The sequence below is a fragment of the Neurospora tetraspora genome, assembly GCF_033439725.1.
Source record: "Neurospora tetraspora strain CBS 560.94 chromosome Unknown B0H65scaffold_1, whole genome shotgun sequence".
Classification (NCBI taxonomy): domain Eukaryota; kingdom Fungi; phylum Ascomycota; class Sordariomycetes; order Sordariales; family Sordariaceae; genus Neurospora; species Neurospora tetraspora.
This window is the reverse complement of record NW_026944383.1, coordinates 4,602,028-4,616,915: the sequence shown is the minus strand read 5'-3', so window position 1 is coordinate 4,616,915 and position 14,888 is coordinate 4,602,028. Positions and strand designations below refer to the sequence as shown.

The 14,888-nt window shown below is 35.9% G+C and overlaps 1 protein-coding gene across 1 annotated transcript; it reads right to left on the bottom strand.

Annotated features, from left to right (window-relative positions):
• Positions 1 to 791: 791 nt before the first annotated feature.
• Positions 792 to 2,719, bottom strand: B0H65DRAFT_42465 (uncharacterized protein). Its single transcript, XM_062824522.1, has 3 exons — positions 2,157 to 2,719; positions 1,790 to 2,091; positions 792 to 1,668 (listed from the first exon to the last, which is right to left on the bottom strand). Exons 1-3 carry the CDS (start codon positions 2,243 to 2,245, stop codon positions 1,172 to 1,174), a joined length of 888 nt encoding a protein of 295 aa, XP_062686666.1. The 5' UTR covers positions 2,246 to 2,719; the 3' UTR covers positions 792 to 1,171.
• Between the last annotated feature and the right edge of the window lie 12,169 nt (positions 2,720 to 14,888).

The window sequence follows — 14,888 nt, the reverse complement described above, 5'->3', positions numbered from 1 at the left end:
CATATAACGCGGGCAACGGGGCTTACAGAAACGCCAATGACGGGCCGCGGACGATCGCCCGTTATTAAAATGGGGTCTTTTTGTTCGGCTGGTATTTCCGAGGTTGGGCCTTGAGGTTTGCGACATCTCGCGGCGGTGGGCAGATGCGCCAGCATATGCCTGCTAGAAGATACCAAGCCAAGAAAACGACTGGAGAAAGAGGGACGAGAGGAACAAGAAGGACAATAAGGCGGTAGGGAGATGGAGTCCATGTGTGAGGATGCACCCCATCCTTTCCATCGTTCGCTTCCACTTTCCTGACTTTTGAACGGTTTCTACCGACCTCTACCCGGCTGCCCGGACAGCCGCCAGCTGGACGGGTAGAACGGATAACTGTGTGCGCTACAATCTTACAGATTGTTCTCGTCATCATCAGTCACCAAGAAGGAGCAGAGGAGTAAACTCCGACTTTTCGGTCCCCTGCTTGCGATCGCCGATCCAGTTTCCCTCACCAGTAAACAAATCGTGGGCATCCATCCGGCCCGTTTACGGGATCTTCAACGAAGATCTATGGGAACGGGTGAGGGGGCTTTGTAAAAATGGGATTTACTCGGCTCCGGTTCGAACTCGGTAGTCTGCCATGGCAAAAATGGTACTGTGTAGTATACCATGGTAAATCGCCCTTTTTGCACCAAAAGTTCAGCAGGCCTACCGCGAGTGGGTCAGCTCTGCCAATCAGCTCGTGTTAGAGATTGAACGAACCTCGTCGACAAGTCAGTCATCAATCTCAGCATCATTTGGCCTGCAACACGACATAGAAATTTGAAAGAGAGTCTCATGCAAGCAGACAGGGATAGAGCCCATTCGATTTCGAAATAGCTCGAGTAAAAAATACGATTTCAACCATTGTTTTGGTGATGTTATCGCGGTTCAGACTTGGAGAGTTTGGATGAAGTTTACCATGGCAGACTACCGGTTTCAACATCAAATCCTGTCTGTCTGTGATTGACTTCCGGCCTCCGGGCTTCCCTCTCGGCCTTCAGTCCTTTGCTGGAAGGTAGGTTTGTATTGTAATGGCGAGAGTGGCAGCGGGTGGATGCAATAAGGGATGGGTTTGGCAAGTTTGCATAAAGAGTTCCGGAGAGAAAGTAGTGTACCTTGCCTTACCTACCAACAAGCCTGCTATGCTCAGTCAGATGTTTTTAACTTGACTTGGATAGCTCTTCGTGGTCATGGCTGTGATGAAGCTGATCCTCGTCGAGCGATAGGGTTCTCGCGTGGGGGTTGTTGTTTGTGGTAAATTACCATTCCACTTTGGTGACTTGAGGCCCTTGAGATGCCGCATTAGGTCAGCTGTCATGATTAGAGCACATGCAATCCCCCTCCGCAAAGAGCTGCTAGAGTTTCCTCGGGTTGAGGGCTGGAACACGTGGTGATGAAGGAAGTCATCCTCAAATAAGGACATCGGGGAACGAAAACAAGGGTCTGAATCAACGAGTCTGGTTTGTGACATGGGGAAATGGTTGCGGGGGTTGATTAAGACCCTGCATTTTGTGATCGATGAGTGTATGCTTGGTAAGGAATGTGGATCAGAGAGTCCTGTGGCGACTATGAGGACCGTTGATGGGCTGAGAACGTGCTTTTCGTAACGAGAAACGTGAGCAAGAATGCCCGTTGTGACTGAGGTGTCTTGATTGTCTCTTCGTCAACTGCAGTAAAACCAATGGAAGGTGAAGAGTCTGCAGCCATGGCGGCAGTTTGTCTCGGAGAAACAACGTCAGGGGACAAGTGTACACGACAGGACACTTACGTGTTATTTGAAATTTCACACCGAATCGTCTTGTCCCGAGACACTTCCTTCTTTCTGTTGCTGTAGGTTGACTGGGTTTTTGGTGTGTACTTCGAAACCAATGCGTTTGTGCTCCTTCGGAGATTTTCCATGATGAGGAGGATAGAAATCCTACCAGCCTGACCTTGAAGACTTCTTCTATGGAATCCGAATCAATCACACCGACATTTCGACTCATTTTCAAGTGGTATGTGAAGTCATAGTCTCGGGCCGTTGTTCCTCGTGGTAGGAAAGGGCAAAGCGATTGGATGTATTTTACGATCCTCGGAAAGAAGAACGTTAGCACACATCACAGAGGCAGACGTCAGATATCATCGGAACGCCATACCTCACTGCAGCCACCAGATCAGCAAATGATGTTTGAAGTATCGAACAGTGTATGAACCTCAGCGTGTGCTGATGTTGGTCTGTTGACATATACGGAATATGAGAATGCCAATAAGTGGCAGGTTTAGCTGGCCATGCTGCAGTGATATTGTTCGTAAACTTTGTTCGGCCGTGTACGTTGTACTCCGTATGCGCTTGTAACGGTCGTACAACTGAAGATGCTGGTCGCCGATGTTACATGCCAGCCCTGCCCATAGAATAGGCTGGGGTTTTCCTTTAAGGGCGTACTCATCTTTTAAATAACGTTTTGATCCACAAGTGAACTCTCGATACCGAGACTTCAAGCTCAGGTTGCCGTTCAAGGAACGAGTTTGAGTGATGGATTTGAAGCGTAAGCCATTCCAACGGCCCTTCTTGGTGTCAAAGTGATTTGAGCAACCCTTTTTTTCCGCTGGCACGCGTTGCGGTGATACGAAACATGGTATACTCGCATGGCTCCTGGCTCCATTCGATGTGAGACATTGCCAGTCCGTTAGGATTCGGGATTGACGTCAAGCAAAACTGAACCTGGGGCCTTGAAGACCCTAAATTTCCTTATTTGGATCGCATCTCAAAATGGGAGATATTAGTGTACAGTAACTGGCCGATCCGGCCACTGGAAGAGAAAGGCTGGGGATAAGTGTCTCAGTGCCAACTTGCCCACGTCGAGAGCATGGACCTGACTCCGAGATTAATGGGCGAATCGGAAGGAAGCACCATGGTCAAGGTCTTTCAGACTGATAACTACCGGCCGAATGGGTCACTGAGGGGATTCAATGGTGGGCCCCGGATGATGGTCCTTTGCATCTTATAGGTACACAGCTTGAAGACGAGAAGAGGATACCTTATGTCCGGAGTGCAAGCGGATGGGGGTCGCATTAAAAGAAGCCTCTGAAAGCTTCGCTGCGGTTTCGACAGCCACTTGAGCCACAGTGCCACGTAAATACATGGCAGTGTATCGTTGGCGTACTGCCAGCGTAATGCGATTGGCTAGTGTAGGATGTCTTAACACTCCGTCGTTCACTGTCTGCAAGAACACGTACTGTGCCTGTACGTGATGGGATGGCCCCATGGAAGCCCTCGTTCCTGGATTCGTGTGTCTGACTCTGAAACGTGATGTCGGTACTCGGAAACTGCAGAAAAGGATCTCTCACTAGAGAGCCGAGATGTAAGGTACCATTCAGGATCGCCATTGTAATTCCGCTTGGGGCGACCAATTCCAGTCCGGTTGAGAAGCACAAGCATTGATGAAGCCTTGGAAGCCTAGAAGGACCGTAAAAGAGCTCAGCAGCAACAAGCTCAGCAGCAACAAGCTCGGAGGTCAGGGTACCGGTAGTCATCCCCGAACCATAGCCAGACCCGTGCTCACCTGGAAAGGAGACAACAGTCTACCGAGGAACAAACATAGCCCTCCTTGCGTAGACTGATATCTTTAGACGGGCACCGTCACCGTCACTGCCATTGCCACAGGGTCAACAGCCGGCGGGAGATATGACGGAGGGTTCCCGGACCCGTCGATCGGCGGTGTTTCCCCGGAATGTCTCTCTTCCGCGCAATGTGAGGCTTTAGGAGGCTTCTAGGAGGCTTTAGAGGCTGCTAGGAAAATCGATAGCCTAGTGGAGATGGGCCCTCAAGGTCAGACATCGCCAATCGGAGGAGGTAGCACTAGAAACGGGTCAGAATCCGCGGCAGTTAGTTGGAAGAAAAGGAAGGAAATGCAATTACCGAAAAGACTCCTTCTAGGATGGCCCCAGCGAGGCGCATGGGTGTCACACCCGCAGCACGTTTTGGGCGTTGCAGGGTCGCGAGTCACAATATCAAACCCCAACAGAAGGCCGGCGAGAACGAGACATGCTAAAGAGTCTGGATGGCAATTTCCAAAAAGCCATCTTTCCTTCGGTCTCTGTTGTTAGCGAGATCTTTCGGTGTGGAGCAAACCCTCACCGACATTGCTTGTTTTCCTTTTGTTGTTGTGATGGAAAAACATCTAATATCAGTTGGTGGCATGTCCCTTGCTCGGTGCCTGCATACCTCTTCACCTCTATCCAACTTGAGCCAACCTACCGCAGGAGCGCAGGTTCGAGGACTCGACCCAGTTGATGGTTGGCCACGACTGGAGGTGGGGTACAAAAGGCGGTTTCTGGGCCTGTAAATTATTCCAGGGATTCTTCCCCCTCTACATCACTTTCTAGATCCAATCAACCATCATGGATTTTCACACCCATTAACCGTTCCATCATCTTTGATTCTGGAGGTCGTACCCGGAAAGTTCATTGATTGATCCCTATCATCAAACCGTCGGCTTTTTTTGCTTTGATCAGAATCACGATGCCGCTGCACAACCACAACCACTTTTGAGAGTCGGCCTTTGGCCATCACGATATCGTCATCAACAAAAACCCCTCCATTAAAGCCTCAACAACCTTAATATCAACCATCCTTCCAAATGCTCCTCCATCGCCATCGGCTTTCAAAGCATCGTCGCCATCGTTTTTCATCAAGAAACCAACATCGCCATCATCATTCTCGCTCCTAAACGATCCCAAAAAAGAAGATTTCCCCTCCAATATACAATCCCCCGAAAGCTCGGCCCGTAATTCGATACCTCAAAAACCGCCTCTGGTCCCCAAGGTTGGGTGACTAAGATCTCATGTTTGATTGTGATGATGCTGTTTTGTTTTGATGGGATGACATCTCTTTTTGGTGCAAACGAGGAGCTAGCTCCTAAATGGGAGCACTGTGCCTTGATCTAGCCCGTAATTCAAATCCGAAGTCTACTATCATTATTATTGATCTTGAGGAGGCAGAATGACTAATTTGGGGTATTGGGAGAAGACCTTTGATAATGACATTAATTTGAGATTTGGGAATGGCTTCGTTTGGTATTGGACTTTAAGGTGCTCGAGGGCGAGCACTTCGTTATGTTGGGAGTTGGTTGGCTACGACTGGAGGTGGGGTACAAAAGGCGGTTTCTAGGCCTGTAAATTATTCCAAGGATTCTTCCCCCTCTACATCACTTTCTAGATCCAATCAACCATCATGGATTTTCACACCCATTAACCGTTCCATCATCTTTGATTCTGGAGTTAAGGACTCGAGATACCCCATGTCAGGCAGATGATACCTCGGAATGTCGTTGGGAATGGAGGCAAAAAAAAAACAAGGAAACTTACTGACATCCGAAGTGCCCGTGATCATTACGGAGTCGTCTTGTTGCCGCGCGTTCAGAGCTGAGCTTTGGGCGAAGGAAGCTGAAGTCTGGAGATGTCAGTCGCTGTGTTGCTGTCCCTAAACTCGTTCGGGACGGAGAGTGGTATCAGATTTACTAGTGTGATTGATTGAATCTGTGTAATTGATTCGAGCGCTCTCTCTACAGAAGGTCTAGGAGTCTGGGGGTATCCTATATTTGCCAAGACCTATTAAATCAAGTGGCTAGGACTCTAGCATCTAGCCTATATCTGGCTAAAATACCACCCTAGAATTTAATATACCCCTTTACTTACAAACTTCTTTTACTTCTTTAAGGTCAAAAGTAAAGCTATTTATGTATTACTCTCGTCGTTTTATATTTCTAATTTTAGTATTTTATTTAAATCATCGAAATCTACCTCTCCTAATACTAGATTTTCTCCTCCTCCACTATCTTCCCGCAGTAGTACCTTAGCTATCCCTAATAATTCTTTCAATTTCTTATGTTCCAAAATACTTATAACTTTATTAATTTTTTTACTAGTATTAATTTTATCTCCAAATATTCAATATTAATATGATGGATGCATTGCGGGGTGCATCCATCGCCTATATAAGACCACTTGAGCGACCGAATTGCTAGCTTCGGTTACTTGTACCCTTTTGCGGGGACGCGGGCCGGAAGTGTAGTAGTTTTTCGCTGCTGTAATATTTAACCGAAGTTGCCTAGGCTGCGAGTTCGAACCTCGTAATTGGAAAAACTTTCGGGTTTTTCGGGTACCCTTATATAGTCTCCTTACTACGGATAGAATACCGAGAAATAGGTTCCGTAAGGCCTTAATTGAGAGCTCCTACTCTGATTCGATCGGCTCCCTAAGTAACCGTTGCTGGTTGGTACGGTTAAAACCGGAAGGGGGGTCTATAAGAGGCCGAAGTCAGCTTGAGGCAGATTTGCCTCTTGCCCAACTTAATATAAATTAAGTCGAGGCAAGCTCGTATAATTATTATAACCCGACCCTATCTTAGTTAAGACAAGCTCGCCTATCTTTAATCAAATAAATTAGGGACGATTTACGGCTACTATATATATTAGTTCAACCTAATTTGTACGGGAATTAAATCGGGATCTTACTCGGATTATTCATAAATTAATTACTATTATTATTTATATTTTAGGAATTAAATTTACGTAACCTTTCTATATTTTATATATAGTATACCAATAATAGTTTTAAACCTATTACCAATTTTATCCTTTATTTAAATTTACGGACTACTGACCCCTTTTTAACAGCCCGGCCCCGTATTTACTTTACCTAATTATTACCTTCGTATTATTAACTAACCCTATCTTTAATATATTAAATTTAATTAATTACGCTATGTAAAGGGATTTCCGCTATATATTTAATTTTATTGATATAAATCCGAATATTAAATAGTATTAAATTACGTCGGATTAAAATAAGTAGCGTTTTAAACTTCTAATCGAATCCCTTCCTCCTATTTCTAATAAATAATTAAAAGTATTAATAAGTATTCGTATAATTAAACAATTTAAAAACAACCCCCTTTCTACTTACTCTTCTAATTAATTTTTAAATAAATATATCCTTAAAGAAATCTTTAAATTAATTATTAAATATATTTTTAAATATAATGTTAATCTAATCGAATTAAACCCTCTATTTAATAAGGCTTTCGACTAAATAGAAAATTAAAACGACCTATTTAATAATAATGAAGACGAAAGCGAATTTATTTTAAATTAATCAGAATTTAAATATTCTAATTATAAATTCGGCGGATAAAAATAAATTAATAATAATGAATTAAACGAATAAACGTCCGGTTTCTACTCCGATTAAACCCTTCCCGATTCGTTTAATTCTAAATCTACCGAATAAAAATATTAAATTTAATATACATAAAATAATTTTAATAATAAACTATATAATATTAATATAAATAACCCTATTTCTTTATTGCCCGAACTGACTAATATAAATTTTAGAGCTAATATTTCCGACTACCTACTGATAAATAATAAAACTATTTCCCAAACCGAATTTCCCGAATGCAAATTTCAAAGGCCGCTCCCTATTCGGACTTAAGGATTTATAAGGCCGATCCTAACTCCTTAGCTAAAACCTTTTAAAAGGAAGAAAAATTCGAATAATAATTCGATAATACCGCTACTAAACTTTTAATATTTAAAGTCCGACCCGAATTGGAGAAGTGTAATTCGTTTACTATTATTATTAAATTTAAATTTAAAACCCTATCCGGATAGAAGAAATATAATTATAATTATACCGCCGTTAAATTTAATTTTAAAACTAGCCTTCGTAGGTCGGAAAATATTTTAAATCCGCCGTTACTTAATTTTTTGGGATTGTATACCCAATATTAATAATAAAGTTTTAAAAATTTTACTTAATTATTCCTTTAATTATTTATTAAAATGTTATATATATTAAAGTTACTTTTAACCGAACTAGAACTAATTTTTATTCCTTTCTAAATATTTTAAAATAAGGAATAAGAAAAATAGGAATTCAATTTAAATATAACGTTATAAATTTAAATTAATAGTACGAATATACCGGACGTACTTCCCTTTAATAAATTTAATTTATATAAAAGAGATAATATATTTATAACCGTACTATTTAAAAAAAATATAGAATATTGGTAATAATTTATAATTATTTTATAAAAATTAAATTAATCCTAAATTTAGCCTATTAATTTATAATTATTAATATAATTCGAAATCGAACCTCCCTAAATTTAAACCGAAATCCCCGAAATAAAGTAATTTCTAAATTCCCTTGGGCTTTAATAAAAGAGGAATACTATAAATCCGATTTTGTTAGAAAAAAGAAATATTTTAAATTAAAATTTTTGGATTTTGGCTAGAATTAATGAAAATTATATAAAGAAAGAAATTTCGTAGATAAAAGTATTTAGGGTATAGATTTTTCGAATTAAAGTAACCGTAGTAATACTTTAATATTAATAATTAAATTTTTATATTACTAATTACCGATAATAAAGTCCGTTCCAGATTCTAATAACGAAAATGTAAATTAGTAATATTAAATATTAAATTCGCCAACCAATAATAGATTCCAAAACTATAAATATACTTTCTTTCCAATTTTTAAAAATATAGAAATTTAATTTTCCTAATCTTTTAATTTCGTAAATAAGGTAAGAATATTTAATTTAACCCTATTTATAAGAATTAATGGATCCCTGTGCTTGGAGTATCGCCGACGTCCACTTCCAGAGCCTTGGGAGCCACAGCACAGTGGATTGGAAAGGCTGAGCTGCAATTGGCTGCGGCCGGTGAGCTGTGTCGCAGTGAAGACTGCCGAAAATAGATTTAATTCAAAGGACTTCTTTGTTCCCTAATCTCTCTCCAATTTAACCTTAAATTAAGGATAACTACCTCTTAAACTGCCGGTTACTCTTATACCAACGATACGAAAGCCTCAAACTCCCGAAGTTATAATAAATATATTAGGCCTACCTATATTTATATTAATTTTGTACTTTAAAAATGAATTCTTTTTTATAATAGTCGGGGAAGGGTTAATTATTAAGGATAGATTCGGTAAAAGTATATTTATTTGTAAAATAAATAATTATTTATCTATTATTTCTCCCGTTTATTCGTTGTTTATTTTCTCGTACTATTAATGCGTCGTAATATTCTAAATCCTTTTAATAAGCGGGGTTAACCGAGGCTGGTAAATTTTAGACTTCGAAATACTTTAATTAATCCGGGTCTAGTTTCTATTCTAAGGGGAAAAATAGATAATAATTTATATAATCGACCTAGATATCATAAAAGTCGAACTATTTCCGGCCGATAATAATATTATATACTATATTAATTACAATAAAGTAATTAAGTAATATAGTTCGGTTTTAAATTTTGAAAGCGGTTTTAATAATTTTTTAAATATTTTAATTTGTTTTTCCTTAATAGTTATTAATTTTTTAAGTTAGGAAATTATTCGTAAATTCTACTAATAGTTATTTCTTTAATCTTTTAACAAAAGCGGTACTAATAAATAAATAACCGTTTACTCCTATATTAATTAAAATATCAAATATAAATATAAATATTCTATTATTAATTAAAGTACATTGAATAAATAAGGGTTTTCCTCTTAAAAAGGGTATTAAATTAAATCCTTCTCTATATTTCTATCTATCCTTTTCTTATTATTCTATAATTAATACTTCCCCTAAGAAAGAGTCTAATTTACTTAAAGTAACTAATTTCCTTATTTAATAGCGGTTAGAATAATAGCTGGGGCGGTTAGAGCTCCCTAGTTACTTCCGTTCTTGTAGGCTAAATAACGGTCTACGATAGTTGCAATATAATTGCGGCGCTTATGGTCGAAGCGTTCCTTTTTGGGATAATCGCGTTTAATATAACCTTTCTTCTTATAGAGAAAATATTTACCCTCGTTAAATAATTGAGTAATTTTTTTTTAGTTATTACTTGAACGGGTAGCGTTTCCGCCTCTTCTACTAATGAATTTAGGGGTAGAATTAAAATTAGAGTGAAAGCTTTTATTGCTTTTACTAAAATTATTATTCTTACCGGTCTTAAAAATAATTTTATTTTCGTCGGCGATAATTTTTAATACTTATTTAAAACCGGAGTAATCTATATAATAAAATTCAAAGGAAATAGAAAAATCGTAGTACTTCGCGCCTATTTATTTTTTATATTTAATTAAAAGGCGTTAAAATAATTTACGTTTCTATTTTGTCTTAGAACGTTAATATTCGCTAGCTATTTGAATAAATTTATTTTTAAAGAAATTGAAATTATTATTATTTTTTATCTTTAATGTAGTAAAGTTTTAGAGCGTATTCTCCTCTTAATTAGGGTTATAGTATTAGCGCTACAAATAAATTATTAAGTCGGAATAAGTCTTAATTTAATCTGGGTAGGTTTCGTATAAGTACGGTATTAAATTGTAATAAATGTAATTAATTAAGCGACTTTTAATATATAGAAATTTATTGTAATTGGTTAAATAGTAATCGGCGTTAATTTCGAACTTTCTTTTAAATTAAGTCGTATTAAGCTTCGAAAGGAATATCGTTTTCTTTATTTTAATTATAATATTTAGTAGGGTCAGTTTATTTAATACTACGGTAGCGGGAATTAGAATATTCTCTGTTATTAAGGTCGGTTTTGGGGGGTAGGGTTGAGAAGCGGATAGAAGCCTTAAGGGGAGTTTCGCTAGCGTCTTTCTTAATATTAGGAAGTACTATTTCTTTTAGCCTTTCTTTTATTTTTGTTCTTAATTATTCCTTTACCGATATTTAAATTAATAATAACGTCTTTTAATCCTTTAATAGTATCTTCATTTTTTATAAGGGAGTTTTTTAATTATTAAATTATTATAGGGGTAGTAGCGCTGTAACGGTCGGCCAAAGCGGGGACCTAATTATAAAATTTTTTAAATTTAACGTTTAAATAGGAGACAAAGTGATAAAATTCTAATATTTATTCTGTCTATACTATACTTATAATAAATATTAGCTTAAATTCTTAGAATATAGCCTATGGGTCTCTATAATATAATTTGGCGAACTTTTCCTCCGTTAGATAGCCGGAAAACGGAAGGTTCGAAGGGAGTAATACTTAGAAAGGAACGTTAAGGACGGAATTATAGATAAATAATTTAACGAATTCTTCTATTTTCTACTTTAAATCGTTAGTAATTTTATACTTAGTTAACCGAACGTCGAAAATTTTAATATCTTCGACCGCTATCGTAATATATTAATTGAATAAGTTAAAAGATAATTCGCGCTCTTTGTCGTCTTCTCCTATATTAGTGACCGTTTGAATTAATATTTTATCGGGTAATTTTAATTAATAATATATATAGTATAGGAACTTCTTATAAAGGATTACAAATTTATTGCGAAAACGTTTTTTATTGGGGTAAAAGCTATTATGACGCTCTTTATTAAAACGTACGGCCTTATGTATATTATTTTTAATAATAGGATTGATAATTTAGCGTTTAGGAATAGGCTTCTTATTATTAGTGACGACCTTCTTTTTAAATTTCAATTTAATAACTATATCCTTTTTTTATAAAGGGTTGGGATTGGAAAAGTTAGAGCCTTTTTCTCCATTGCTATTTCCGCCCTCCTCTCCAAAGAAAGTATTATTATAGTCGTCGTTAAAAGCGTCTTCATAATAATTATTATTATAATTCCTAATCTACTCGGTACCTTTATAGTTACCAGCGCTATTACGTATTTAATATAGTAATACTATCGTATAATTATTATAAATACTCGGTATTTTAAATTCTTACGATAAATCTTTTTAATTTCGTTTTAGGATTTAACTTTCTTAGGTAATTATTAAGTTAATCCAAAATAATACATGGGTATAATATGGGTAAGTCGAAGGTAAAGTTAAAACTTTATTTATAATAGAAGATTTTAAATAGAGAAAAGAAAAGAGCAAGAGAATTAGGTATAAATGTATAGACTTAAATAAATACCCTAGTCGTATAAGCGATAGCGGGACCTATATACGGGTTGCTATTAATTAATCCCTTTACTTATATCCCCTTTACTTATATAGTAAACCCTATACGTACTAGGATCTACCCTACAGCCGGTTTTAGCATAGCCAATTGAAGGGCTCGTATCCCCTAGACCGTACCATGCCTAGAATCCTCTATGTATCTCATTCCAGCACCCTCGTAAAACTACCTTCGTATATGGCACCCAGACCCAGTCCGCTAGCGCCGTCACATCAATCCTTTAATAGTATTTTCCTTTTTAATAAAAGAGTCTTTTAATTATTGGACTATAGTAGGGCTAGTAGCGCTATATCAATTGGCTAAAGCGGGGACCTAATTATAAATAATTTTGAATTCAATATTTAAATAGAAAATAAGGCAATAAAATTCCGATACTTATTCTTTTTACAGTATATTTATAATAAATAATAAGTTAAACTCTTAAAATATAGCTTAGGGATTTCCGCAGTATAGCTTAGCGAACTTTTCCTTAATTAAATAATTAAAAATAGGAGGTTAGAAGGGAGTAATATTTAAAAGGGGACGTTAAGAACAAAATTACAGATAAATAATTCAATGAACTTTTCTATTTTCTACTTTAAATCGTTAATAACACTATACCTAATTAAGCAAACGTTAAAAGTCTTAATATTTTCGACCGCCGTTATAATATATTAATTAAATAGATTAAAGGATAGTTTTAATTCTTCGTCATCTTCTTTTATATTAGCGACTATATTAGCTAGTACTTCATTAAATTATTTTAGTTAATAATATATATAATATAGGGACTTCTTACGAAGGATTATAGACTTACCGCAAGAATATTCCTTATTGGGGTAGAGGCCGTTATAGCGTTCCTTATTAAAACGTACGGCCTTACGCGCGTTGTCTTTAATAATAAAATCAATAATTTAGCACTTAGGAGTAGGTTTTTTATTACTAATAACGACTTTCTTCTTAAGCTTCAATTTAATAATTATATCCTCTTCTTATAAAGGGTCGGAATCGGAAGAATTAAGACCTTCTTTTCCGTTACTATTTCCGCCCTTCTTACTAAAAAGGTCGTTATCCGAAACGTTATTATTATAACGGTCGTCGTTATAGTTTTCGGTTTATTTGGTACCTTTATGGCTATTAACGCTATTATATATCTAATATAGTAGTATTATTGTATTATTATTATAAATATTCGGTATTTTGAATTCTTACAATAAATCTTTCTAATATCGTATTCGGTTTAGGATTTAACCTTCCTAAATCATTATTAGATTAATTTAAAATAATATAAGGGTATAGTATAGGTAAGTCGAAGGTAAAATTAAAATTCTATTTATAATAGAAGATTTTAAATAGGGAAAAGAAAAAAGGAAGAGAATTAGGTATAAGTGTATAGACTTAAATAAATACTTTAGTCGTATAAACGATAGTAGGACCTATATATAGGTCGCTGTTAGCTAATCCCTTTATTCGCATCCCCCTTTACTTATAGGATAAACCCCTATACGTACTAGGGTCTACCCAATAATTAGTCTTAATATAACTAATTAAATAGCTTGCATCCTCTAGCCCGTGCTATACCTAGAACCTCCATATACCTCATTCCATCGCGCATAGCACCCAGGCCCAGACCCAGTCTGCTAGCGCCGTTACAAATAGCTTTTTTCGTATATTTTATATATTATATTATTACCCCTCTTACGCGGTTAAATTTCGGATTTATTTAACGGGAATTTTCTTTTCCTAATATTAAAGCCTTTAAATTTTTTACTCTTTTATTGTAACGAGCGTCCTTCTTTCTAATATTATAATTTTCGCTATTATATTTCTAATTATTATATTTGATATTAATTTCGTTAGCGTTAAAAGTATTATAATAAATTTTTCCTCTTCCGGTGGTGACCCTATAACGAACGCTATTAATACTATATTATTTAAAATCCTTATAAATTTTTATATATTTAAAAATATTAGCGGTTATTTCTTTATCGAATTTCTAAGCGCTATTATACTACCCCGGACGAACGATCCTAACTGCGTTAATAAAATTAGAGTACTATAAGTTAGTAATGAAAATTTCTTCGATTCCTTTATTCTAGCCGTTATTTATAGTAATAAATTAAATCTATAATTAATTAATTTAATTCTTAGGTTCTTTCGTAAAGATAACGACGGCCTTATAGTATATTTTTTTTATTTTAATTTAATTGTTAACTACTTTATAGTTCGTTATTTATTTAAAGTTTTAATACTATTTATTGGTATTATATTCTTCCTTTATAGTTCTATTTTATAGTCTCTAGCTAATCAATAATTTTATTTAGGTACGTAGAGCTTTATTATTAATTACAAATTCCTTCTAATCTTTTTTATTATTAGGATAGAGGTTAACCTTTAATTTATAAAATTATTTATTAATAAGGTCGTCCTTAGTAATAAAAGTATTGATTACGATTTTGTTTCGGTCGTAATATTTAATGGGGTTTTTATAGTTAATTCCGTCTTAATAAATAATAATTTAGGAATTAATACTACTATCGAAATGTATAAGCTCCGCCTCGGTATTATTAATACGGATTCTAACCTCCTTTATTATAAGGTAGTAATTAGGATAAAGCTATTTTGGAGCGGATAGCTTTTTAATTTTTCCTTAAAGCTAATCCTTAAAGATATTAAGGATATACTTCGATTAAAGTATAGGTTCCTATCGTGACTAGTCGTCACTGTCTTTAAAGTAAACGACGTTTTCTTTCGTCTCGGTAGGCTTTGAGAGGGATATTATAATCTGGTTATTATTTACTATCTGTACGTACTAATTGTTGTATTAATAAGTTACATATCAGACTATTAATTATTAGATTTACTAATATAATTAATTGAATCTATGTAACTAATTTGAATGCTCTCTCTACAGAAGGTTT

What these genes read in the sequence shown, in the direction of transcription:
- B0H65DRAFT_42465 (XM_062824522.1), bottom strand. Translation starts at nt 2,245, where the DNA reads ATGTCAACAGACCAACATCAGCACACGCTGAGGTTCATACACTGTTCG. An exon ending in GATCTGGTGGCTGCAGTGAG is followed by an intron (nt 2,092 to 2,156) that starts GTATGGCGTTCC and finishes CTTCTTTCCGAG; the next exon opens with GATCGTAAAATACATCCAAT. An exon ending in TGTGAAATTTCAAATAACAC is followed by an intron (nt 1,669 to 1,789) that starts GTAAGTGTCCTG and finishes GAGACAATCAAG; the next exon opens with ACACCTCAGTCACAACGGGC.